We start from the raw sequence: 24,108 nt of genomic DNA, 5'->3' as shown, positions 1-24,108 counted from the left end.
CTGCATGTGATTTGAGTTACCTGATATTGTAAAGACTTGTTTAAAAAGTCTATAAGATATAAACTCCAGTTTTAGATATCAGTGAAGACACGTGTTTAACATAGGCAGAGTAAACACTCAGGATGACTGAGTTTATCCTATTTTTTTTTATTTTAAAGAAAATGGTTTTCAAGAGAAAAACCGCAGGAGTGAAACATGTTCCTTTTCACTCTGGATTACATAGTCCAACCAAAGTAAAATATCTTAAAAAGTAACCTTCCAAATAGCAAAAGTAAGACTTTGGACAGATGGTAAACTGAAAGATAGTAAAGTTCAATTCTAGACAAAAAATATTAAAGAGATATTATGTGAGATACCCATAATGTAATGTTTTGGTAGTATAGATTAGAAGGCGATAGGTAATATTTTTTCATATTTTATCCTGACTTATGTCCCATAACTCCTAATGCTGAAAACTAACTGAAACCATTCTTGGGTCTATATGTTCTGTTTGAGGGACCCTAAACTGGGAAAACCCTCATCTGCTTTGACATTATGACCTTTAAGAAGAAGTGGGGAAGGGGGAAGAAGTTCTTCAATTTCAAATTCTTCCAGCCCATTATAATTAATTGGAAAGTATGCACCTAAGGAAGAGCAGTACTTTCATTTTTCCCAGGAAGGTAGATTATGTCAGCATAACCTGGAAATCTAAGAAGATTAGGAGCTGTGTAATGGGGTATAATGTGACTTAGGGGATCAACTCTGAACATCACTCGTTGATGTCCTTAATTTTGGAAGATTTCAATTAATACTGAAAATGTTATATTTGAAGTTGCAGACTCAAACGCCTTTGGTTGATTATAAGTTATATTAAAAAGTTCATCAGCTAAGTTGAAAGTTGTATTGCTGTGTAAGCAGGTGTGAAGTGTTCGTCGCTCAGTGGTGTCCAACTCTTTGAGACCCCATGGACTGTATGTAGCCTGCTAGGCTCCTCTGTCCATGGGATTTCTCCAGGCAGGAATACTGGAATGGGTAGCCATTCCCTGTTCTATAGGATCTTCCAGAGATCAAACCTGGGTCTCCCTCATTGCAGGCAGGTTCTTTTCTATCTGAGCTACCAGGAAGCCTTGTAAAGAGGTTTTAGATACTTGCTATATTTTTTGAAGCCTAAGTTCTGAGTAGTTAGCACTAATGGCCATTGAAGACAAAATGTCTGCTCCCTTTTGAATTCCTTACTTTGTACATTGAGGTTATCTTTTTTTGTTTGTTTTTGTTTGTTTGCTTTTTAACCAGTCCTCAGACTTCAGAAAATTTGTAGCTGCATAGAACACTGTTCTGATTGATAAACTGTCTGGAAGGGGTGTCTGGAATGCAGTTGTACAACTGCAAAATCTGTTTAGCAATAGTTAATAATGTAACTCTAAATCTGACTCGGTTTTGTAAAAGTGACTTAAGGTTATCAATGTACAGTGGTTGTCAATACATAGATAGTTGTGATGCTCCTTCTAGTCCATCTTCCTCCCTTTTTAGGCTTTCAGTTTCCTTTAAAGAATTAAATCTAATGATGCCGTCACAACCCACTGATCTATCATATTCATTTTACTTCGCTCCTTAGCATAAAATGTATTATGAGAAATTGAGGAGTAAAAAATGACCAATTATCTACTACATTTTCTGCAATATTAACTACACATACATATTTATTCTCTCTCTCTTTCATGCCAAGCTGTAGATGTTTACTGAAAAGATCCTAAAAATGGCTTCATTCTAACAAATTGCCCAAAAGGACAGCCAACACAATAAGGTTCATCTGTAAAGCTCAAGAGAATCAGAAGATGGGTTCTCTCTAAACTGCCTTTTTGCTTTTTGTCAACCTAAAGTAAAGATTTATGTTTGAAAAATAGAGAAGAGTACTGATTTCTTATATTACCATCTGTGTTCTCTTTGAGGCAAAGATCAAGACCTTTTAAGAGTATTTTTTTTTTTAACAATGCTCACCTTTTTTGTTTTTAAATTCACATTTGACTCTATGCTTGCTATAGCTTTGCAGTGAGAAAACTCCTTAGAAGTGAGCTTGGAGGTTGAACTTAAACAACTGCTTCTTGTATGAATATTAACTGATATTTTATATGATGCTTAATTCAAAATGGATAGCTGTGTTGTCTTTAAAATTCAGTATCACCTCATAAGAGATAACCACTTTCCTAATATGTTTAACTGCAAAGGTTTACTGATTTGTAAGTAACTTGGCTGCTTTTCCTATTCTTATCTTTGAAATTATTAGGTTGACTCAGAAGAAATTGCCTTTTTAAGGTCAAAAATAGTCAAATAGTGGCATCTTCTTGGTTCAGCCTAGTAGTTTTTGTTGGATAAACAGACCACTTAATTTCTGGGTTTCTCTATGACCGCCATTTCTAGTTTAGTTCACTTCTTTCTCCAGCACTGGTCTTGATTCTTCCCCTCAGTCTTTTTTCTCTGCTCACCACTGATGATTGCAGTTTGCTGTTGCATATGAGCTTATTGGAAGAACTACTCTCTGCTTGTCTCATCCTTGCCCGGTGTCTTCTTAGGCTCCCTCACCCGTTCATCCCCGTCCCATTCATTTGCTAGTAAGTGCCATTTAAAAGTAAGGTACGGATGCGCGTGTGCATGCGCGCTCAGTCGCTTCAGTCGTGTCTGACTCTTTGCAGCCCTGTGGGCTGTAGCCTGCCAGCCTGCTCTGTCCTCGGGATTCTTCCGGCAAGAATACTGGAGTGGGTTGCCAAGCCCTCCTCCAGGGGATCTTCCTGACCAAGGGATCAAACCCGCAGCTCCTGCATCGCAGGGAGATTGCTTACTGCTGAGCCACCGGGGAAGCCCAAAATACAGATATTGTTACCCAGTGAGGGGATAAACACTTTAGAGTTTGAAACAGACATAATTTCTGACTGTGGTGTGAAAGCAGAAGCACTGAACTGGCATCAGAAAACCTTGATCTTCCTCCTACTGTATGAAAGGGCTTGCAGAAAATAGTTTAACATCTATGGGCCTATTTTGTTGTGTATGAACTATAAATACAGTTGACCTGTGTGCAGTGCAGATATGAACTGCCTGGATCCACTTATATGTGGATATTTTTCAATAATAAATACTACAGTACTACCTGGTCCCTAGTTGGTTGACTCTGTGGATTCAGAGACACCTCCAGCTACTGAGTCTTGACTATAAATTATATGTGGATTAATCCGTGTCTTATTAACGGTCAACTGTAGTACATATTTTTACCATATCCTCCTAAAGTAAGTTAGAATCAAGTGAAATTGAGCTGTTAGTTGCTTATTATAGTAATTCTTTCCTTATTTGGGCATGACTAAGATGCTTAAATATATATTTAGGAGGTAATTTTTTATTGAAATATAGTTGATTAACATTGTTTTAGTTTTAGATTATAGCATGGTGATTCATTATTTTTGCAGATTATATTCCATTATAAGTTATTACAAGATAAAGAGTACAATTCTCTGTTGTTGTTCAGTCCCTCAGTCATGTCCAACTCTTTGCAACCCCGTAGACTGCAGCACACCAGACTTCCCTGTCCTTCACTGTTTCCTGAAGTTTGCTCAAACTCGTGTCCATTGAGTCGATGATGCCATCCAACCATCTCATCCTCTGTCATCCCCTTTTCCACCTGCCTTCAGTCTTCCCCAGCATCAGGGTCTTTTCCAATGAGTCAGCTGTTTGCATCAGGTGGCCAAAGTATTGGAACTTCAACTTCAACATCAGTCCTTTCTGATAAATATTCTGGGTTGATTTCCTTTAGGGTTGACTGGTTTAATCTTCTTGCTGTCCATGGGACTCTAAACAGTCTTCTCTAGCACCACAGTTTGAAAGCATCAGTTCTTTGGCACTCAGCCTTCTCTATGGTCCGACTCTCACATCCATACATGACTACTGGAAAAACCAGAACTTTGACTATACGGAGCTTTGTTCACAAAGTGATGTCTGCTTTTTATTTATTTATTTTTTTTTTTTTTGATGTCTCCTTTTTAATACACTGTCAAGATTTGTCTTAGCTTTTCTTCCCAAGAGCAAGTGTCTTTTAAAACAGTAAATTCTCTTGCTTATCTATTTTATATGTAGTAGTTTATATCTGTAAATCCCATAGTTTTAATTTGTTCCTCTCCCGTTTGGTAACTGTAAGTTTGTTTTCTAAGTCTGTGAGTCTGTTATCATTTTGTAAATAAGTTCATTTGTATCATTTTTTAGGTTCTACATGTAAATGATATCATATAATGTTTGTCTTTCTCTGATTTACTTCACTTAGTATGATAATCTCTAGGTCTATCCATGTTGCTGCAGATGGCATCATTTCTTTTTTTTTTTTTTTAATAGCTGAGTCATTTGTGTGTGTGTGTATGTATGTGTGTGTGTGTATCATCTTCACCCATTCATTTCTCAATGGACTATTATGTTACTTCCATGTCTTAGTTATTGTAAATTAGTGCTACTGTAAATATTGGAATGCATATCTTTTCAAATTAGGCTTTTCATCTTTTCCAAATATATGCCCATATAAGTGATATCATATAATATTTGTGTCTCTCTGACTTGTTTCACTAAGTATAATATTCTCTAGGTCCATCCCTGTTGCCACAAATAGCATTATTTCATTCTTTTTGGGAGTGATATTCCATTGTGTGAGTACATATATATATATCCCACATCTTAATTCAGTCATCTGTGGTTGGACACTTGTGTTGCTTCCGTGTCTTGGCTGTTGTAAATAGTGCTGAAACGAACATTGGGTGCATATATCGTTTTGAATATATGCACGTCTCTCCTTTTTTTCCACATCCCTAGGAGTGGAATAGTTGGATGATGTGGTAGTTGTATTTTTACTTTTTAAAGGAACCTCCATACTTTGCCTAGTGGCTGTGTCACTTTACATTCCCACCAGCAGTGTACAGGGGTTCCCTTTTATCCATATCCTCTATTTAGGAGAGAATTCTAAATCTGAACTTTATAAATGCCAAAATGAAAGTTGGTAATCTCAGCTCTGATGTTCATTAATGTGTAAATAGGTAAACAAATTGTGGTGTATCTTTGGTAAGGAATACTATTCTGCAGTAATAAGGATATATAAGTTGGGAATTCTAACCGCCTATTCCCAGTATCTTCCAGTTATGCATGTGAGTGGTATTTTAGATGTATTTTCTTCTGGACTCTTCTTGTCAGGGAGCAGATGACAGTGAATGGCAAGACTGAACTGTCCACTTCCTTTCATTACAGAAAACGTGCTCGGAGTGACGTAGTAATAAGTGGAGGTGGTGAGGTCTAAATCTCTGGCGTTTCTTCTTGTCCTTGATAGTTTTTCTAACAGAAGGTAATTTGTGGTAAGAAAGAGGTAGCAAGTTGTAAAATAATACAGGAAAAATTAATGTATATGGAACTTAGCAAATGTGTCAGTTTTTTTAAAAATCTTTAATAAGATATCATTTGTATACAGTAAAATTCACCAATGTGTAATTTCGTGAGTTTTATCAAATGTATGCGATCATGTAACCATACCATAAAGTACAGAATATTTTCATCACCCCTGAAAAGACCCCTCATACCCCTCTTCCGTCAATCATCTCTCCATTCCCTGGCAACCGCTAATCTGTTCTGTCACTATGTCTTTTTAAGAATTTCCTATAATTGGATTCACAAGAGTGTAATCTTTTGTGTCTAGCTTATTTCATTTAACATAATACTCTGTGATTCATCATCATTTTTGTATGTGTCAGTTATTTTTATCTCTCTTGATCATGTTTCTTCTATTTTTCTGAATGGATGGAGCATTTTTGTAATAACATTTTTCATCCTTGTCTGCTAATACTCTGTCATTTCTGGTCTGTTTCTCTTGATAGACCTTTCTCCTAGTTGGTGGGTCATATTGCCCTATTTCTTTGAATGCCTAGATTCTTTTACTACATATTGTGACATTGTGAATTTCACATTATTAGGGGCTGCATTTTGTTACATTCATTTAGGTATTAATGTTGGACTTTGTTCTTGGAATCAGTTGGATCCTCTCAGGACCTGCTGTTTAGGAGGGTTTGGGTGGGCCAGAGCAGCTTTTAGTCTAGGGCGAATTTAGCTCCTCTACCGGTGTGACTCTTGAGGTCTTTCCGTTTCAGTTGGTGAAAATAGAAATTATTCCCAGTTCCGTATGAGTGCTGGGCATCGCGTAGCCTGCTGCTTTCTGGTGGATCTCCCCAGCCTTTTATGGTTTCTTCTCCTATGTGTGCAGGTCAGCCCTTTGCCAAAGGCTTTTCTGCAGGCCCCAAAGCTCTCTTGTGCACTTTCCTCCTCTCCTTTTGTGCTGTCCAGTAAATTCTAGCCAGCTTAGCCTCCCCAGCTTCAAAATCTGTTGTCTTCAGCGGACAAGACGAGGCCCCTGCTCCCAGAGCAGCCTGGGAGCTGTCTCTCGGTGGTATGAGGGCAACTGCAAGACCCACTGCTGGTTTCCTTTCTCTCCAGCGGCACAGTTGTGCACTGCCTGTGGCCCACAGTCTGGAAACCATTCTTTAATACACCCTGTCAAGCTTTCTGTTGGTTACAAGCAGTTCAGTAAATCCAGTTCCTGGTACTCTTATCACGGCTGGAACTGGAAGTCTCTTATTCTAAATGTAGAGTAAGCGTGTGTTGGTATTTCTAGGGGGAAAATTAGAGTATGTCGCTCATCAATTATCAACATAAATGTAACATACTTTAATGTCTGTTTTAATATTTGTAAGATATATGTTGTAACTTAAGTGATGTTCTTCGGTGTTCACACTAATCTAATCTACGCTTATGTTTGCTTCTCTGGTTAACTTAAAATTATTCACATAAAGTATTAATTTCGGGTTATTTGTAGCAAACTTATCTAGAGTAGTTTCCCATCAATGATGGATATGTTAGTGTTTTGAGTCTAAGAACATTTGTTTTTTTGTTGTTGTTGTAGGTTATTCTCTTTCATTACTTTAAGTATATCCTGCCATTCCCTTCTGGCCTGAAGGGTTTCTATTGATAGATCAGCTGTTATCCTTATGGGAATCCCTTTGTGTGTTATTTGTTTTTTCTCCCTTGCTGCTTTTAATATTTGTTCTTTGTGTTTGATCTTTGTTAATTTGATTAATATGTGTCTTGGGGTGTTTCACCCTGGGTTTATCCTGTTTGGGACTCTCTGGGTTTCTTGGACCTGTGTGACTATTTCCTTCCCCATTTTAGGGATGTTTTCAGCTATTATCTCCTTGAGTATTTTCTCATGGCCTTTCTCTTTGTCTTCTTCTTCTGGGACTAATAGGATTCAAATGTTGGGGCGTTTCACATTGTCCCAGAGATCCCTGAGGTTGTCCTCATTTCTTTTGATTCTTTTTTCTTTTTTCCTCCCTGCTTAATTTATTTCCACCATTTTATCTTCTACCTCACTTATCCTATCTTCTGTCTCTGTTATTCTACTGTTGGTTCCCTCCAGAGTGTTTTTTATCTTATTTATTGCATTATTCATTAGAACATTTGTTAATCATCTCTATTTCCAGTTGATTGATTTATCTTTGAGCTGTATGATTATATTTTTTAAAATATGAATCTGCTGGATTTCTCATATATGTGAAAAAATGACTGCAGCCTTCCTTATTTGTGAGTAGATTTTGAAAACTGTTGAACAGTTATTGGCCCTTACAAGCTGATCTTTTGAGTTTGTGTCTTGCTCTCTGTAACAGAACGATTGTTTTGGGACATCTGTTCGTAGATCGACGTCCCATAAAGTCAAAACCAGGTCAAATATCTAGTCAGTTAGCATTTAGAAAAATCTATGCCTTAATCTATTTGTGTTTAGGAAAGATGAACAAAGTAGGGTTAAAAATATGATTTTTACATTACATGGATATGCTGCTGCTGTTTGGTAGGAGTTTTAGGAAAATGGTAATACAAACTCAAAACTCAAGAAGAAAATGCGGGACTCTGAATGGCTCTCTCTCTCTCTGGTCTTATGTGTAAAATCACTTGCAGCAAGGTTTTTGGAATGAATATTGAATTTGAGAGACGTTAATTCTAGTCAGCTGTGCCACTCATATGACTAGGCCAGTCACAACCTCGTGAGTCTCCTAATATGAATATATATGTTTACATATTACATACTGTATAAATATTTGTATAGATATACATGGAATGATAGTAAGTCTCTCTCCTACTGTAAAGGGTGGCAGGGTGTAGATGAGACGGCATCAGTGCACATGTTGGAGGGTGCTAGTGTGCCCCTAGTAGTAGTGGAAACACTGCTCATTAAACTGTATTTTGTTCGTTACTGTGAAATCTACTCTCAGCACTTACCATGACAGAATTTACCAAAGCAAGATATATTTGTGTCTTTTTATATTCCATACAGTTTACTGTGCAAAAATATTTTATGTTGGAAAGGAAGAAACAAAATGTAGAATTTATTGATAGAATAGAGATAGGAGAACTTGCTGTCTTTTTCTGCCTCTCTTTTTTCTTAGTATTATTTTGTTTCCCTCCCCACGATTTTCCAGGCAAAGAGTGTATTCAACAATTAGCCGAAAACGTCAGGTATTTCAGGAGACGTCTGAAAAGCATGGGCTTCATCATCTATGGAAATGAAGATTCTCCAGTGGTGCCTCTGATGCTCTACATGCCAGCCAAAATTGGGTACCTTTTTTTTGTTGTTTTGTTTTAAATTTATTTATTTATTTTGGCTGTGAGCGTGGGCTTTCTCTAGTGGCAGCGAGCAGGAAGTGCTCTCTGCTTGTGGTCCATGGGCTTTTCACCGCAGTGGCTCTCGTCACGGAGCAAGGGCTCTAGACTGTGCAGGCTTCAGCAGTTGTGGCACACGGGCTCCGTGGTCTCGGCTCGCAGGCTCCAGAGCTCAGGCTCTGTACTTGGGTTGCACGGGCTTACTTGCTCCGCTGCGTGTGGGAACTACGTGAACCAGGGATCAAACCCATGTCCCCTGCATTGGCAGGTGGATTCTTAACCATTGTACCACCAGGGAAGTCTCCAAAATTGGGTACCCTTTTGCAGATGACAGATCAGCCTCTTATTAGACTTAAGATCTCCCATGATGTGAGACCAGGGTTATATATTCTGTTAGGTAAAACTGTCTTGGTCACATTATGTTAACCTTCATTTGCTGGATGTGCCATAGAGTAAACAGTGGATTCCAGTTTGTAAAATGCATTGTAAAACTTGTTAGTTTTTCATTAAGCAAACATTTGAGTTAAATGCACTCTTCTAGGGGGTTAAGATAGATCAGTTAACAAACCACAGAAATAAAAATCCCTGTCCTTGTGGAGTTATGCTCTACTGGGGCACAAGTAAGACAAACAGAATAAATGAGGAAATTTGTAATATGTGTGTTAGAAGGTTTTAAGTGCCATGGGAAAAAAACAGAGTAAGATAGGGGGTGAGAGAGTGCCTTGTGGGTGGGCAGATTGCAGAATTCAATGGGATGGTCACCCCTGGGTGAGCCTCAGTGGGGAGGGAGGATGATACCAGCTGGAACTCATAGCTGAGCAAGTTAGCCACTTGGAGGATGAAGCTTCTGTGCAAAGGCCACAATGCAGGAACATAGTTATAGTTAGCCAGTGGGAGACGAGCAGGAGGTGAGTGGGGCTGAAGCGCAGTGCCCAAGGGGAAGCAGTGAGCTGTGAGGTCAGCCGTGTAATTGCACAGCTACCAGATACAGTGCACCAGCCCCTTTCGCTTGTGCAAGGCACATATAATGGAAATCTTTGCCTTGAAATAGCTTTTGGTGTATTTGAGAAGCACAGATGTGTAACAAAAACAAAATATATTTGAAAAGCCGATATGGAGTGGATAAAGGAGTCATCTGCTTAGTCAGTAAAAAAGGCACATCTTTTCAGAGTTGTGAGTTTGGGTGTTAAATATAAATTTGAATAAGGATCATTTCTCAGGTTTAAGTGAACCCATCAGAGGAGCAAGTTTTTTCTTCACCTTTGAATATCCAGTGCCCACCATAGCTCTTGGCACTCAGCAAATGTTTAGTCAAGTGAAATTATTATAGGAGGGGAAATTAAATCAGGGAACCTGGAAGTACAGTGGTCTGGGTGGTCATCTGAATGATGAGCTGGGGATGAGCTGGCCTCACACACACCTAAGGAAACCCTGAATGCCAATGGCAGCTCAACACCTAAATCCATCCAGAAAATGCATGGTCTGGAAGGGTAATGCTTGGTCTTTCTACCAGCAGGAAAACGTCCATGTTATAGCAGATCCTCCACATCCTTAATCTTAAAAGTTTTTTAATACTGCCAAGCCTAACATTTCAAGGACCAGGCTTAAACTCAAGTTCATTTTGAAACCTCTGAGCCACTGTTAACGTGTCAGGGACACCTTACAGCTACAACTGCAAATTACTTTAGACAAGCCTTATTAAAAGTTGGTCTCTGCCAACACTTATCCTTTCACCTTTCTGAAGGAAACCGTTTGGGAGAAGACCACTTTAGGATTGAATAGAGTCTTTGTAAAACTGTCAGTTTTAACTTTCACAGAAGTTAGAAGAAATTCCTAATAGAAATCTCTAGTGCCTCTAAGAGTTTAAATCACTCAGGATGGCAAGACCTTTGTACTCTGTGCTTTATTCTTCTTCCTGGTTTCTTGTTTTCCCTTTGCAGCGCCTTTGGACGGGAGATGCTGAAGCGAAATATTGGTGTCGTTGTGGTAGGATTTCCTGCTACCCCAATCATTGAGTCCAGAGCCAGATTTTGCCTGTCTGCAGCTCATACCAGAGAAATGCTTGATACTGTAAGTAGACACTTTCACTTTGATATAAATATACCTTATACTAAGAAGGCCTGTGTATCAGGTGAAATCAATCACCTGTTGGTCCTCATGGTCATTGAGCACCTGAGATAGATAGTTGCTGGTAGAGGAGGGAGCACACAGTGTTGTTTAATACACGGCTGTTAGCAGAAAATTGCAAGACTGTTAGCATCACCCACCAGACCCTGTGTGATCAGGGCTCTTGGGAAATTTCTGGCTTCATCTTGCTCCACTCTCTCCCTCCTTATAGTCTCTACAACTCTTTATTCTCTTTCTAGTCTAGCTTTCTCTTGTAAGCTTTCCCACCTGTTTTTCTGTGTGTGGAAGTTTCTCTCTTGACCCTTCTCTCCCCTTTGTCTTGCTGACTGTTACTCATTCGTCACATCTCCACGTAGACTTGCTCAAGGGTTTTCCCAAACCCTCTTGCTAGATGTTTCTGGAAATCCTAAGACTCCCGCCTAGAAAATTCTTTACACCTGTAGTTATTTAATGGCAGTCTTTTCCATTAGGTAAGTCTTAAGCAGGAACTAAGTCTATTTTTTTCATTCTGTGTGCCAAGCATATAATAGGAACTCATAATTACTACTGACTAAAAAATTTCATGGTCTCTTAATATGTTCTCGTCTCTTGGTATTTCCTTAATATGCTGTTACCTCACACGTAAGACTTCAGACTTTTTAAAGGTGTTCCTGTGTTGGGTGCATTCAGTTCAGTTCAGTTCAGTCGCCCAGTCATGTCTGACTCTCTGCGACCCCATGGACTGCAGCATGCCTGGCCTCCCTATCCATCACCAGCTCTAGGAGTCTAGTCAAACTCATATCCATTGAGTTGGTGATGCCATCCATCCATCTCATTCTCTGTCATCCCCTTCTCCTCCCATCTTCAATCTTTCCCAGCATTACAGTCTTTTCTAATGAGTCACTTCTTTGTATCAGGTGGCCAAAGTATTGGAGTTTCAGCTTCAACATCAGTCCTTCCAATGAATATTCAGGACTGATTTCGTTTAGGATGGACTGGTTGGATCTCCTTGCAGTCCAAGGGATTCTCAAGAGTCTTCTCCAACACCACAGTTCAAAAGCATCAATTCTTTGACACTCAGCTTTCTTTATAGCCCAACTCTCACATCTGTATATGGCTACTGGAAAAACCATAGCCTTGACTAGACAAACCTTTGTTGGCTATGTCTCTGCTTTTAATATGCTGTCTAAGTTGGTCATAACTTTTCTTCCAAGGAGTAAGTGTCTTTTAATTTCATGGCTGCAGTCACCATCTGCAGTGATTTGGAGCCCAAAAAAATAGTCTGTCACTCTTTCCATTGTTTCCCCATCTATTTGCCATGAAGTGATGGGACCAGATGCCATGATCTTAGTTTTCTGAATGTTGAGCTTTAAGCCAACTTTTTCATTCTCCTCTTTCACTTTCATCAAGAGGTTCTTTAGTTCTTCACTTTCTGCCATTAGGGTGGTGTCATCTGCATATCTGAGGTTATTGATATTTCTCCTGGCAATACTGATTCCAGCTTGTGCTTCCTCCACCCCAGCATTTCTCATGATGTACTCTGCATATAAGTTAAATAAGCAGGGTGACAATATACAGCCTTGATGTACTCCTTTCCCGACTTGAAACCAGTCTGTTGTTCCATGTCCAGTTCTAACTGTTGCTTCCTGACCTGCACACAGGTTTCTCAGGAGGCAGTCAAGTGGTCTGGTATTCCCATCTCTTTATGAATTTTCCACAGTTTGTTGTGATCCACAGTCAAAGCGTTACATCTTCTTCTTTGATTGATCCCTTGATCATTATATAGTATCCTTCTTTGTCTCTTGTAACAGTCTTTATTAAAGTCTATTTTGTCTGATAAGAGTACTGCTTCAGCTTTCTTTTGAATTCCATTTACATGGATACCTTTTTCTATCCCCTCACTTTCAGTCTGTATGTATTCCTAGATCTGAAGTGGGTCTCTTACAGGCAGCATATATATGGACCTTGTTTTTGTATCCATTTAACCAATCTGTCTTTTTGTTGAAGCATTTAATCCGTTTATGTTTAAGGTAATTACCTCTATGTATGTTCTTATTGCCATTTTGTTAACTATGTTTGCCTTTACCAGTGAACTTTCCCACTTGTAATTTTCTTTTTTTTTTTTTTTTTTATTTTTATTAGTTGTAGTTTTCTTGTTTCTAATTCTGGCCTTTTCTTTCCAGCATAGAGAAGTTCCTTTAGCAATTGTTGTAAAGCTGGTTTAGTGGTGCTGAATTCTCTCATTCTCTGCTTGTTTGTGAAGCTTTTGATTTCTCCATCAAATCTGAATGAGAGCCTAGCTGGGTAGAGTATTCTTGGTAGTAGGATTTTTGCTCTCATCGCTTTAAATTTATCATGCCTTTCCCTTCTGACCTGCATAGTTTCTGCTTAAACAATCAACTGAAAGCCTTATGGGAATTCCCTTGTATGTTATTTGTTGCTTTCCCTTGCTGCTTTTAATATTTTATCTTTGTCTTTAATTTTTGTTTGTTTGGTTAATTTGTGCCTTGCTGTGTTCCTCCTTGGGTTTATGCTGTATGGCCTCTGCACTTCCTGGACTTGGGTGGCTGTTTCTTATCCTTTGTTAGGGAAGTTTTCCGCTGTTATCTCCCTATATTTCCTTAGGCCCTTTCTCGGTCTCTCTTCTCCTTCTGGATCTCTTATCATGTGAATGTTTGTGTGGTTAATGTTGTCCTAAAGGTCTCTAAAACTGTCCTCATTTCTTTTAAATCTTTTTTCCTTATTCTGTTCCACTCCAGTGATTTCCATCATTTTATCTTCAGGTCACTTTTCTGTTCTTCTTATTCTGTTGATTCCTTCTAGTAGAATCACTAAAAATAAAAATATTCCTTCTATTTTTCATTTCAGTTATTGTGCTGTTGAACTCTGTTTATATTTTGTAGCTCTTTGTTATACATTTCTTGTACCTGCTTGGTCTGTGCCTCCATTTTTTTTTTTTTCCCCCTGAGTTCATCTTTGTTATCATTACCGTGAATACTTTTTCAGGTAGATTTTCTATCTCCACTTCGCTGATTTGTCTTCTGGGGTTTTATCTTGATCCTTTGTCTGGAACATATTCCTCTGCTGTCTCATTTTGTCTAACTTTCTGTGTTTGCAGTCTCCATTTCTCAGGCTGCAGGGTTGAAGTTCCTCGTCCTTCTGGTATCTGGCCTCTGGTGGGTGAGGCTGGTCTAGAGGCTTGTGCAGGCTTCCTGGTGGGAGGGATTGGTGCCCGCCCACTGGAGGGTGGAGCTGGGACTTGTCCCTCTAGTGGACAGGGCCATATCAGGGGGTGTGTTTAGAGGCAGCTGTGGGCTCAGGAAGCCTTTAGGCAGCCTGTCTGGTGATGAGTGGGCCTGTGTTCCCACCGTGTTGCTTGTTGGGGCTGCGGCATCCAAGCACTGGGTGTCGGTGGGGCTGTTAGGTGGGGGCGGGCCTTGGTGTCAGGGTAGCAGTCTCCAGAGAGCTCACCCCAGTGAGTACTCCCCCATACCTACACCGCCAGTGTGAGCCACAGCCACCCCTGCCTTCCCCTAGGGACCCTTCCAAGACCAGCATGTAGGTCTGGCCCAGGCTTCTGTGGAGTCACGGCTTTTCCCCAGGATCCTGGTGCACACAAAGACAGTGTGCATCTTCCAAAATGGAGTTTCTGTTTCCCCCAGTCCTGTGGAGTATTGTAACCAAGCCCCACTGGCCTTCAAAGCCAAATGCAGCTCCTCCCATTGCCAGACGCCCCCCAAACTGGGATGCCTGACACGGGGCTCAGAACTCTCCTTCCTATAGGAGAAACTCCAGTGTTAATTATTTTCCAGTCAGTTGATATGAGACTTGATTGTATTGCAAATGTGCCCTTCCTACCATCTTGTTGTGACTCCTTCTTTGTCTTTGGATGTAGAACATCTTTTATGGTAGGTTCCAGTCTTTTTTGTCAGTGGTTGTTCAGCAGGTGGTTGTGATTTAGAGAGAGGGTGAACTCAAGTCCTTCTTCTCCACTGTCTTGTCTCCAGCTTCTTTAAGATTTCAGACTTCTTAAGGAAAAAAGGATTTCAGACTTTAAATAGATCCTACTTTCTGAGAGTTTATAGAGCTCTAGAACATGATATTTCCATAAAATTAGTTGATAGAAAAAAATTAGGTGATAGAAATATCAGAATATTAATTCATTGGAGAGCTACTAATCTTAAAGAATATTATGAATGCATGTTTTTAAAAGCTTAATTTTTAAAAACAGCTTAATTGACATTTTAATTTTAACTGCGAAAGATTTTGATTTTTGTCCCTATTTCTTCATAGCAAATCTTCTACAAATACGGTATATTCTTAATCATCTGATACTGAAATTGGACTCAATTTATTGATATTGTATCTTTGTTTTTCTTCTTTGTTTCGATTATACCTTTTGAGATTTTTCCCATAGATTTTCCCTTTACTCAAAAATATTACTGATGAATTTCTTCATTGATTATTTTTTAACCTAGTGATACCAGCTTCTCTTCCACCTTGTTTGGGTATTTAGGAGTTTCAACACACCTTTTAAAAAAATAACTGTCATTAAAAGCAATGACTAAAGTTATTCACTATGTCTTGTAAAAGTTTTTACTCCTGATAACTAAACACATTCATGAAATAACTTACCTGTAACCAGGTATCTTGGTAGATTTCTGTTGCCAGTAGCATGTTTACCAGTTGACAGTTTTGATCTTTTTCTCATAATATCCACTTGAAGGATTATTTGACTTTGCCTTCCATTTAGGTTTTTTAAGCATAAAGTATTTTTTTTTTTGAAACTGCAGGTTTGTTAAAGTAATTTTGTCTTAATGATTTTTTATGGAAGTAAACATGAACATTACAAGATACAAATGAAGTTTCATTTATTAATTGGCCCTGAGACATGATTCTATATATAGGAAATGCTCTACAATTCACACTAAAAAACTAATCTACTATAGCTAATAAATTCAGCAAAGTTGCAGAATAAAAAGCACAAAAATTAGTGTATTTCTATACACTGGCAGTGAATACATGAAAATGAGATTAATATTTCATTTACGATAGCATTCAAAAGAATAAAATACCTAGGAATAAATTTAACCAGGGAGGTGGAAGATTTGCATATTAAGCTGTAAAACATCGCTGGAAGAAATGAAGGAAGACTTAAATAAATGTAAAGATACCCCATATCCATGGACTGGAACATTTAAGTTTATTAAAATGTCAGTTCAGTAAGATCTGTAGATTCACTGCCGTCCCTATCAAAATTACAATGGCCATTTTTGCAGAAATAGGAAAACTGATCCTTAAATTCGTATGGAACTGTAGGAGGCCCCAGATCAGCAAAACAATATAGAAAAGGAAAATAGAAGTTGGAGAACTCAAACTTCCTGATTTCAAAACTTACTACAATGCTACAGTAATTGGAACAGTGGAGTACTAGCATAAAGATAGATTTGTAGACCAGTGGGGTAGAATCAAGAGTCAAGAAATAAACCCAGACATCTATGGCTACCTCATTTTCAACATGGAAGCCTAAGACTGGTTAATGGAGAAGGTATAGTGTCTTCAATTAATGGTATTGAACAGCTGGATAACCGCATGCCAAAGAATGAAGTTATACCCTTACAACATGGATGAGCCTTGAAAACAGTATGCAAAGTGAAAGAAGACACAGTAGACTATTCATATGCAGTGTCTGAAACAGGCAGACCCACGGGGCCAGAAAACAGACTGGTGGTTGCCAGGGCCTAGGGAAAGGAGGAGTGAGGATTTGAGTATGGGGTTTATTTTTTGAAGTGATAATGTTTTAAAATTAGATAGTGATGAAAGTTGTACAACTCTGAATATACTCAGAAGCACTGAATTGTGAACTTCTAAGAGGTGAATTTTGTGAATTGTATCTCAGTAAAGCTATTATTTTTAAAAAGGAGGAGAGCAAAATTGTCAGCTCAGGGATGCACAGCTATTCTAGTATATTCTCTTATTCAAAGACCATATTCAACCCTATAATTAACATGTTTTTCCCCTAAGAACTCATCTTAGTCTGTCATCCAGAAGTTCAGTGTAGACTATTTGTTAACAAACTGTGATACTTGTAATGGTTTCTTATTCTTAATCTAATCAGGTAATGTCACATCATGGCCAGCAGTTTGTAGTTACAGTTTTCTCTTTTATGTCAGTAAAACCTGTTCATCTGAGATATTTGTTATAGTATCAGTCTACATCCCTTTGGGCTGCGGTGGCTTGCTTTCTCATTTTCTTTTTTAGTTGATGAACAATATCATGTTCTTCTGAATATCCTTTACTTTGTGATTTAGTAAGTCATGTGTTGTTTTAAATTAATAAGTCCTGTATCAGAGGTTGGGAGAATAAATGGTTTAAGAGATTCTCCCAGCTAAAATTCAATCTTAAATTGTTTCCATATGGAACTTTTAATTAAACCTCTCCTCAGAGATACCACTGTTCTGATAGCATATTGAAGTCCAGCTCTTACTTGCTTTTTGTATTTTTCACATTTGGAGTGAAGAGTATTTTTTTTTTAATGTTAGAATAAATATGCAATACTATTTATTAGTGTTCCTCCCCACCTCTGTAAATACTGATTTCTTAAAGGCTAAACTTAAGAACAGTTGTATATGTCAATTAACTAATAATTAACTGATTCTCTTTTCTGAGCTAGATGGTATATATTTTCCTATGGAATTATAACCCTGAGTGGACAGATGATTTATATGATGTGGTGGAGATTTGGAGAGCCACACTCGGGCAGCAGGGCTTCTTCCTGTTCTTAGTCTAATGAGGTGGTGTCCCAGCTAGACCCATTCTCACCAAAGCCGAGGCCTATTAGACCCACATCCACAGATGCCTATGGAGTGAACGACAGTGCTGGAGAGCTGCCTTGAACTGAAAATGCAGTCTGTGACCTGTACCAGGCGCTTTTATTAGAAAGCCTTAGAATCTAGGATCTCAGCATTTTGGCTGTCTTCAATGGATTGCTCTGAGAAGTTCTGATCACATATATCATGCATCCCTCTCTTACATTGTGATTCTCTATTCTGACTCTCTGTGTGCTCCTTTTTGGAAAGTTAACTGAACTATGATCTGTGTACTTTGCTGTATGTTTGTATGTATACTTCAGCCAGGAGTTGGGTTTTGTTTGTTTTTAAGTACACATAGGAAACCATACACACATTATGAGGTAAGACTAGTGTAGCAATCAGGAAGAGATTTTTCACTTCATCGCTTGTCTTAGTGTTTTAACTTTTATAAGGAACATATTATCTTTGAAAAATAAAAGAGCAAACTTTACAGAAAAGAAAGTTATATTGAGAGTTTTGCTGGAAAAACAAGATAATCTGTCCATGTTAGGATTTGGGGGTTTAAAATCAAACCTGAGTTTAAATGCTGACTCTGTTCTTTCCTTTTTCTTACTAAGTCTGCACAGCAGTGCATTTGGGGACTTCATCTCTCATCTAGGAAGCATCCCAATGCCAGCTTCTTATCGCTTTTCTGGTAGTGTGATAACAGAAAGAACGTGTACTGGAGGATAAAAGTAGAAAGTAGAGGGGACAAGTTGTAGCCATCCTGGCCAATTCAGGGTACACACTCCTTCTAGTAAGCATGTCATACATTGGTTAATTATACCCTTCATCCTGAATCCCTGCTCTTCACAGCCTGTTCTTCATGGTCAGCCTGAAGTCCTTGCTCAAAAACCAGCTCTTTCCACTGCTAGACGCTAGTCTGCTCAGAGTAAATGCACGGGGTGCAGTCCCACCACAGGCTAACCGTGCCATGGTTGTTTTTAGAAAGGTAAGGCAGCAAGTGTGCCTTCCTCCTCCCGGCTCTGACTGACTCCCTCTGTGTCTTGTGTACTAGGCTTTAAAGGAGATCGACGAAGTCGGGGACCTGCTGCACCTGAAGTATTCGCGCCATCGGTCAGTGCCCCTCCTGGACAGGCCCTTCGATGAGACGACATACGAGGAAACAGAAGACTGAGCCTTGTTGGTGCTCCGCTGCAGGAACTCTCACTCACCCAGGAACTGCGTGTGGCCTCCCCGAGCCAGTGGCAGGAACCACACTTCTGTGGCCATCTCGCGTGCAAGACATTTCCTCAACTACTGACGGCGGCCACCTCCACTCTCAGCGGCGTTTTGTAAATAGTGAGAAACTGCTGCACATCCTTCCTTCGCTACATTTCACCTTTAAAAAAAAAAAAAAGAGGGTGACTCACTTTGCTTTTTTTTGTCTATTAAAAAAAAAATGTTTTACTTTATAACTATTCTACTTGTGAAATTACGCTGACCCTAGCCCGTCTCTGGCTGACCACACAGCCCGTTTCGCTCTTGCAGCCCCCTCCCACTCCTAGCCAGAGCTCCTGCTGTCCCTGGCCTTCTTCCTAGGGAGCAGGTGCCTCCCACTCACCTCCTGTCCAGGTCTCAGAGGCTGCCAGCCTTGGAATCCCTACTGAGCCAGTCACGACACAGTCCACCAGTGTTTTAAAGATGGCTGAAGTCTAGCCATGTAAGAAAGGCAGTCAAGACTACTGTTGCCGAAACTGCCCCCCTCCACTTGGAACTCTCTCTGGCCAGGAGCCTCTGAGGCTTGGTCTTTGTCTATTTTGTTCTGGTCACCAGAGGATAATCCTTCACCTTCAAATATTTCTCCGTAATGGTCACCCTCTGAAGGTTATGTCCAGTTTTTGGGTGTTTCCCAAGCTGCAGTCTGACAGTCCCGCCCCCTCTCTAAGACACGGAGATTGCGGCCACGTGCCACCCTGGTCAAACCTCGGTGCTGAAGCTGATGCCCAAGCTCTCTGCTCTCTGTGCAGAGCGGCCCCTCGGTGATCCTTCCTCCTGCCGGCACGAGAGGGCAGGGGCGGTATGGAAAGAGGTGCTGGCTCCTCGTATCCACAGAATGTCTGGTTTGGTTATTACTGCTTTCTACTTTTCAAAATTATGACAGCCTCTGCCTGGGTCTGGGTCCAGATTAGGATTGAAACTGATAAAGGAAAATGTGGGTAAACCCTCTGTTCAGAAATCATTTGTCACGTTCCCGAGTGTATTAGCTCACCCCTTCTAGAGGATGACCTGTGTAAGTAGCACTCTCTGAGTGATGTTGCTCTTTCGTCCTCAGTGTCCTAGTGCAGTTCTCAGCTGGCATCTGGGCCTCAGGGGCTCCATCTCCTTCCGTTACCTCCTTGTTTCTCCCTGAGAAATTCTGAACACAATTTTTCGCTAGCCTGAGATCCTCTTTTGACTCTGTTTTCATACCAGGCAAGGGAACGTCTTTCAGTGAGCTTTATACTGCTTGACCAAAGAACAAATCTGAAAATCACCATGTTAAAGTTATTACTTTTTTTTTTCCCATTGACCAAAGCTTAAGTGAAGAGAACTTTGGACTGTTTTGTACGCAAGATCAGCTGTCTTTTAGTAGCCATCAAGTATTACAAGGGAAGGAGTGGAAACAGAATGGAAGAACTTTGTGTGAAAACAGTTTTGTACATTTTTTAAATCACTCCTTTTATTGGAAAAAAAATTCTTAGTCCAAGTTCTTTCTAGGCATCTTGTCATCAGATGTATTTTTGTGCTGATATGTTTAGTGAAGGACATAAACGATGCTATTGCTGGTGAAGTTTTGTTCTCACATCTTAAGTTATCATAGGTCATTCTCAGCATCTGAGAACCTTAAGCCCTTGAAATAGTCTGAGGTTTTATTATACCTTTTTAAAGAATTAAAAAAAAAAATTAACCAGGTAGAGATGCAGGGACTGCATTTAGCATGTACAAGTTGGAGTAAAAAAGACTGTGGTAAACTAAGTAATTAGTCGTGTAAAATAAAATACGTTACTAACATTTCCTGCACATCTAGGTCCTCACCGTAGAACCCCATTAGAATACCAGAGAGCTTTTGCTGGTATAGAGTTTGCAAAAGTCACAAACCTTAAACAATGAACTTAATGGCCAGTCTTTTATTTTGACTTGCATGAAGTCACTGCAACTTAAAATGTCAGTTATGGGCATTTAATATATATATATGTATCACTTTGCTATGCAGTTATTTCAGGATAAATGCAGTTAAGTTATAGGTTTATTTTGAAATGATAAAACTGTGATCTCACCAGGAACTCTACTTTCTAGAGGATAAAACATTATGCATACTGGTTGTCTCTTCCTGAAACTGTAATGTAAATCTAGGGTCCAGTCATATCACAAACACCATTACTTAACCACGTACTTGGGAAAATACAAGTGTATATAAATGAAGTCATTGGGAATGAGTAGAAACAAACCCGGAACAAGTAAGTGTTGTTCAGTACATGGTTTAACACAGCCTGCTTCAGGAATCTGATGGGATTCAAACAGGCATCTGCTAACCATTCCTACCAAAGCTGATCCATCAGAGTTAGTTGATAGAGGTGTGGCTAATCTTTACTACTTTTTCTCATCCCTCTTTTCATGTAGCATTGTCTTCATCCATTTCAGGTTTATATGACCATTTTGTGCAGATCGCATCAGAAACCAGGAAGTGTATAACTAGGGGACATCAAAATCACATCCAAAGAATGGATCAAGTGGCAATGTCAGATTCTCCTCCCATCTTTAGTAAAAGCTTTGCCCTAGAATATGGTGTGTGTTTTGGAACAAGTAAATATTGAAAGGGAAGGTCCAGGGTTAAGGTCTTTGGAGCACCAAGCTTTTTGCTTTGCTTTGGAACATTTTTTGCCTTTAAAAAAACATTCTGGTCTCTGGAGCTCAGAGTACTGCTCACTCATTTGAGGAACTTGACACCTTTAGTCTTTTCATCACTATGTTAAACTTTTGTGATGGGGTATTTCAGTTGGTCAAACAGGCTTCTTCCTTACATGCTCATGGAAGGTGAACAGAAGTAAGGGGACACAGCTACTGAGGGCTGTGTGTCTGCCTGGTGCCTTTTCAGAAGCCAAGGCCGTGTTTATTCCCTCACGCCTCCCTTTCCAAATTGATGAGGATCTCTGGCAACCTGTCATACTGGGCTAGGCAGCAGCACGGAACTGCTAGTCACGTGAAGAAAGAGGATTTGGCTTGTTCTTGCTTGGTATGAATTTGTGGCAAAACCACCTTCAGAAGTTTGAATATAATTGACTGTTGCCCAGTTTTCTCTTTTTTTTTTTTGTCACTCCGCATGGCATGCAGAAGTCTAGTTCCCCAGTCATGGATCAGACCCACGCCTCCTGTAGTGGAAGTGTGGAGTCTTAACCACTGGACTGCCAGGAAAGTCCCTCCTGGTTCTCTTGTAATAATACAAAGAGTTGCTGTGACCGCATTCCCAGGGTGTCTCTTGATGTTCTAGGTAAGCCAGAATAGGTTTTAATCTCTACTTGCTATAACCTGTGTGGTTAGAAAAGATGAAAGAGTTCTTTTCCTCTGTCCACTGTCAGGAACGTCAAGAATTGTTGAGCACTTCACACAGGCAAAATCAGTGTGGCCCCAAGGGGTAATGAAGGGGGAATTATGAAAATCACAGGATTCGTCTTGGCTGTTGAGCAGCTGTCTGCTTCAGTGCACCCTCAGCCTATAGATTGATATGCTGCTACCTGCCTAACATGGAAGGCCAGTGCCCAGTAAGCATCTTAATCCGTGAAGCCAGTTAATCAAAATACCTTCCAGTCTCTCCTCAGTGTTACCTCCATGAAGCACAATGTTCAGACTCCTAGCCAGCTGCCATGTGCCCAGATAGCTAAGTTAGACGGCTGGCTTCCTGCCTTATCGTACAGAAGAAATGTCAGGACTCGCCAATAATCCTTTTGCTCTTACTGTGTAAAAATCTCATTGCCCCTTTAGTCATTTCCAATACTTCTAAGCACCTTTTCCTATAGATTGAGCCTTTTCTAGGGAGGAAACTGAAGGGGCTAGCTCGAGCCCTCGTTGAAAATGTTTTTTCTAGTCTCTGCTGAGTCTGGAGTTACCACATTCCCAGTCATTCTTGGGGAGGACTTGGGGGAGCTGTGGTCAAGGTCTCGTTTACTATGGAGTACACATGATAAATGGCCTTATAAACTGAGATTCTTTGTGGTATGATGAGTTTATTCAACTGACCGTAAAGAATTCAGTGTTTATCTTAAACTGCCGTTACTATGTTTTTAATGAAGCATACCCAAAGCTCTGTTCTTTTGGAGCAGTTGTGGGGAGGTTGAATGAAAGGTAAAAGTTATCGCGGCGCCCTGACATTGTGCCAACTGTCCTGCCTTGTTGCCGTCTGCGTGGATAGTGGATCCTCCCATAGACGAGGGGCCTGGAGCCCACTCAGTGTCTGCTTTTTCCACCACAGTTCCGGAGTTCGCTGTGCACAGCTTTGTCACTTGGCCCAGGTCTTCCTCAGAAGTGTGGGACATATCCCTGGCTAGGGTGGAATGTCTTCACCCTTAGCATTAGGTCTTGTTCCCTCAGATGTTAAGGGTTGGAGCAGTGAAAAGCATCCTCAGTGGTTCTTCAGAGGAGACTAGTGAGGTCACCAAGTCAGCCAGCATGCCCACACAGTCTTAATGATCCCTCTCTGGATAAAGGCAGCTAACATTAAGAGAAGGGGGAAAGATAAATGAAGAATAGAGACGTAGCTTATGGGGAGCTGAGTTCTTTATTTTGTTGGCCTGTATATTTTTCATTCCTGAAAAACTGGAATATGCAAGAGGTGCTGTGATAACCCTTCTCCAGCCCTGTAATGCTCATATAATCTGAGAAAGAGAAGGGAAATATATAAATTAATTTTTTTAAGATTTAGTATTGTGTTAAAATGTCACCCTGTCTCCCTTCCTTGCTGAATGATTTTTTTTGTTTGTTTGTTTTTCGTTTGTTAGATGATGGTTGAATGGCTTGGGGGAGGTATATCCATTCTGAGAGTGTATGTTAAGAGCTGAAGGGGAACTACTTGAGATGACTTAAGAATCATCCCATGGAAATACATTGTTTTGCTCCAATAAAATACTCGAAAAGCTGTATCTGCCTTTATTCATTCAACCAATAAACACTGCGTACTGTTTCCATGCCAGGCACTGTGCTGTGTGTCGCTCAGTCGTGTCCGACTCTTTGCAGCTCCATAGACTGCAGCCCGCCAAGTTCCTCTGTCCATGGGATTCTCCAGGCAAGAATACTGGAGTGGGTTGCCATTTCCTTCTCCAGGGGATCTTCCTCACCCAGGGATCGAACGCATATCTCCTCTACTGGCAGGTAGATTCTTTACCACTGAGCCACTTGGGAAGCCTGAGAGGAATTCATACAGGGAGTCAAAAGGAGGAGGAGAGAGACTTTTGGGTTCACAGTAGCTGGAACAGTAATA

At 40.0% G+C, this 24,108-nt stretch overlaps 1 protein-coding gene across 1 annotated transcript in view; it reads left to right on the top strand.

Moving 5' to 3' along the window:
- The window catches only part of SPTLC2 (serine palmitoyltransferase long chain base subunit 2), a 96,518-nt gene extending 72,750 nt beyond the window's left edge, over window positions 1-23,768 (top strand). Inside the window, exons 10-12 of the mRNA XM_043472656.1 lie at window positions 8,517-8,652; window positions 10,638-10,767; window positions 18,673-23,768. Coding sequence (XP_043328591.1) covers window positions 8,517-8,652; window positions 10,638-10,767; window positions 18,673-18,792 — 386 coding nt within the window. The 3' untranslated portion in view covers window positions 18,793-23,768. The remainder of the gene's footprint in view (window positions 1-8,516; window positions 8,653-10,637; window positions 10,768-18,672) is intronic.
- Window positions 23,769-24,108: the final 340 nt, after the last annotated feature.

This window comes from Cervus canadensis, chromosome 6 (assembly GCF_019320065.1).
Source record: "Cervus canadensis isolate Bull #8, Minnesota chromosome 6, ASM1932006v1, whole genome shotgun sequence".
Lineage (NCBI taxonomy): Eukaryota > Metazoa > Chordata > Mammalia > Artiodactyla > Cervidae > Cervus > Cervus canadensis.
The sequence above is the reverse complement of the archived record's forward strand: the minus strand, read 5'-3'. Positions and strand labels throughout refer to the sequence as shown.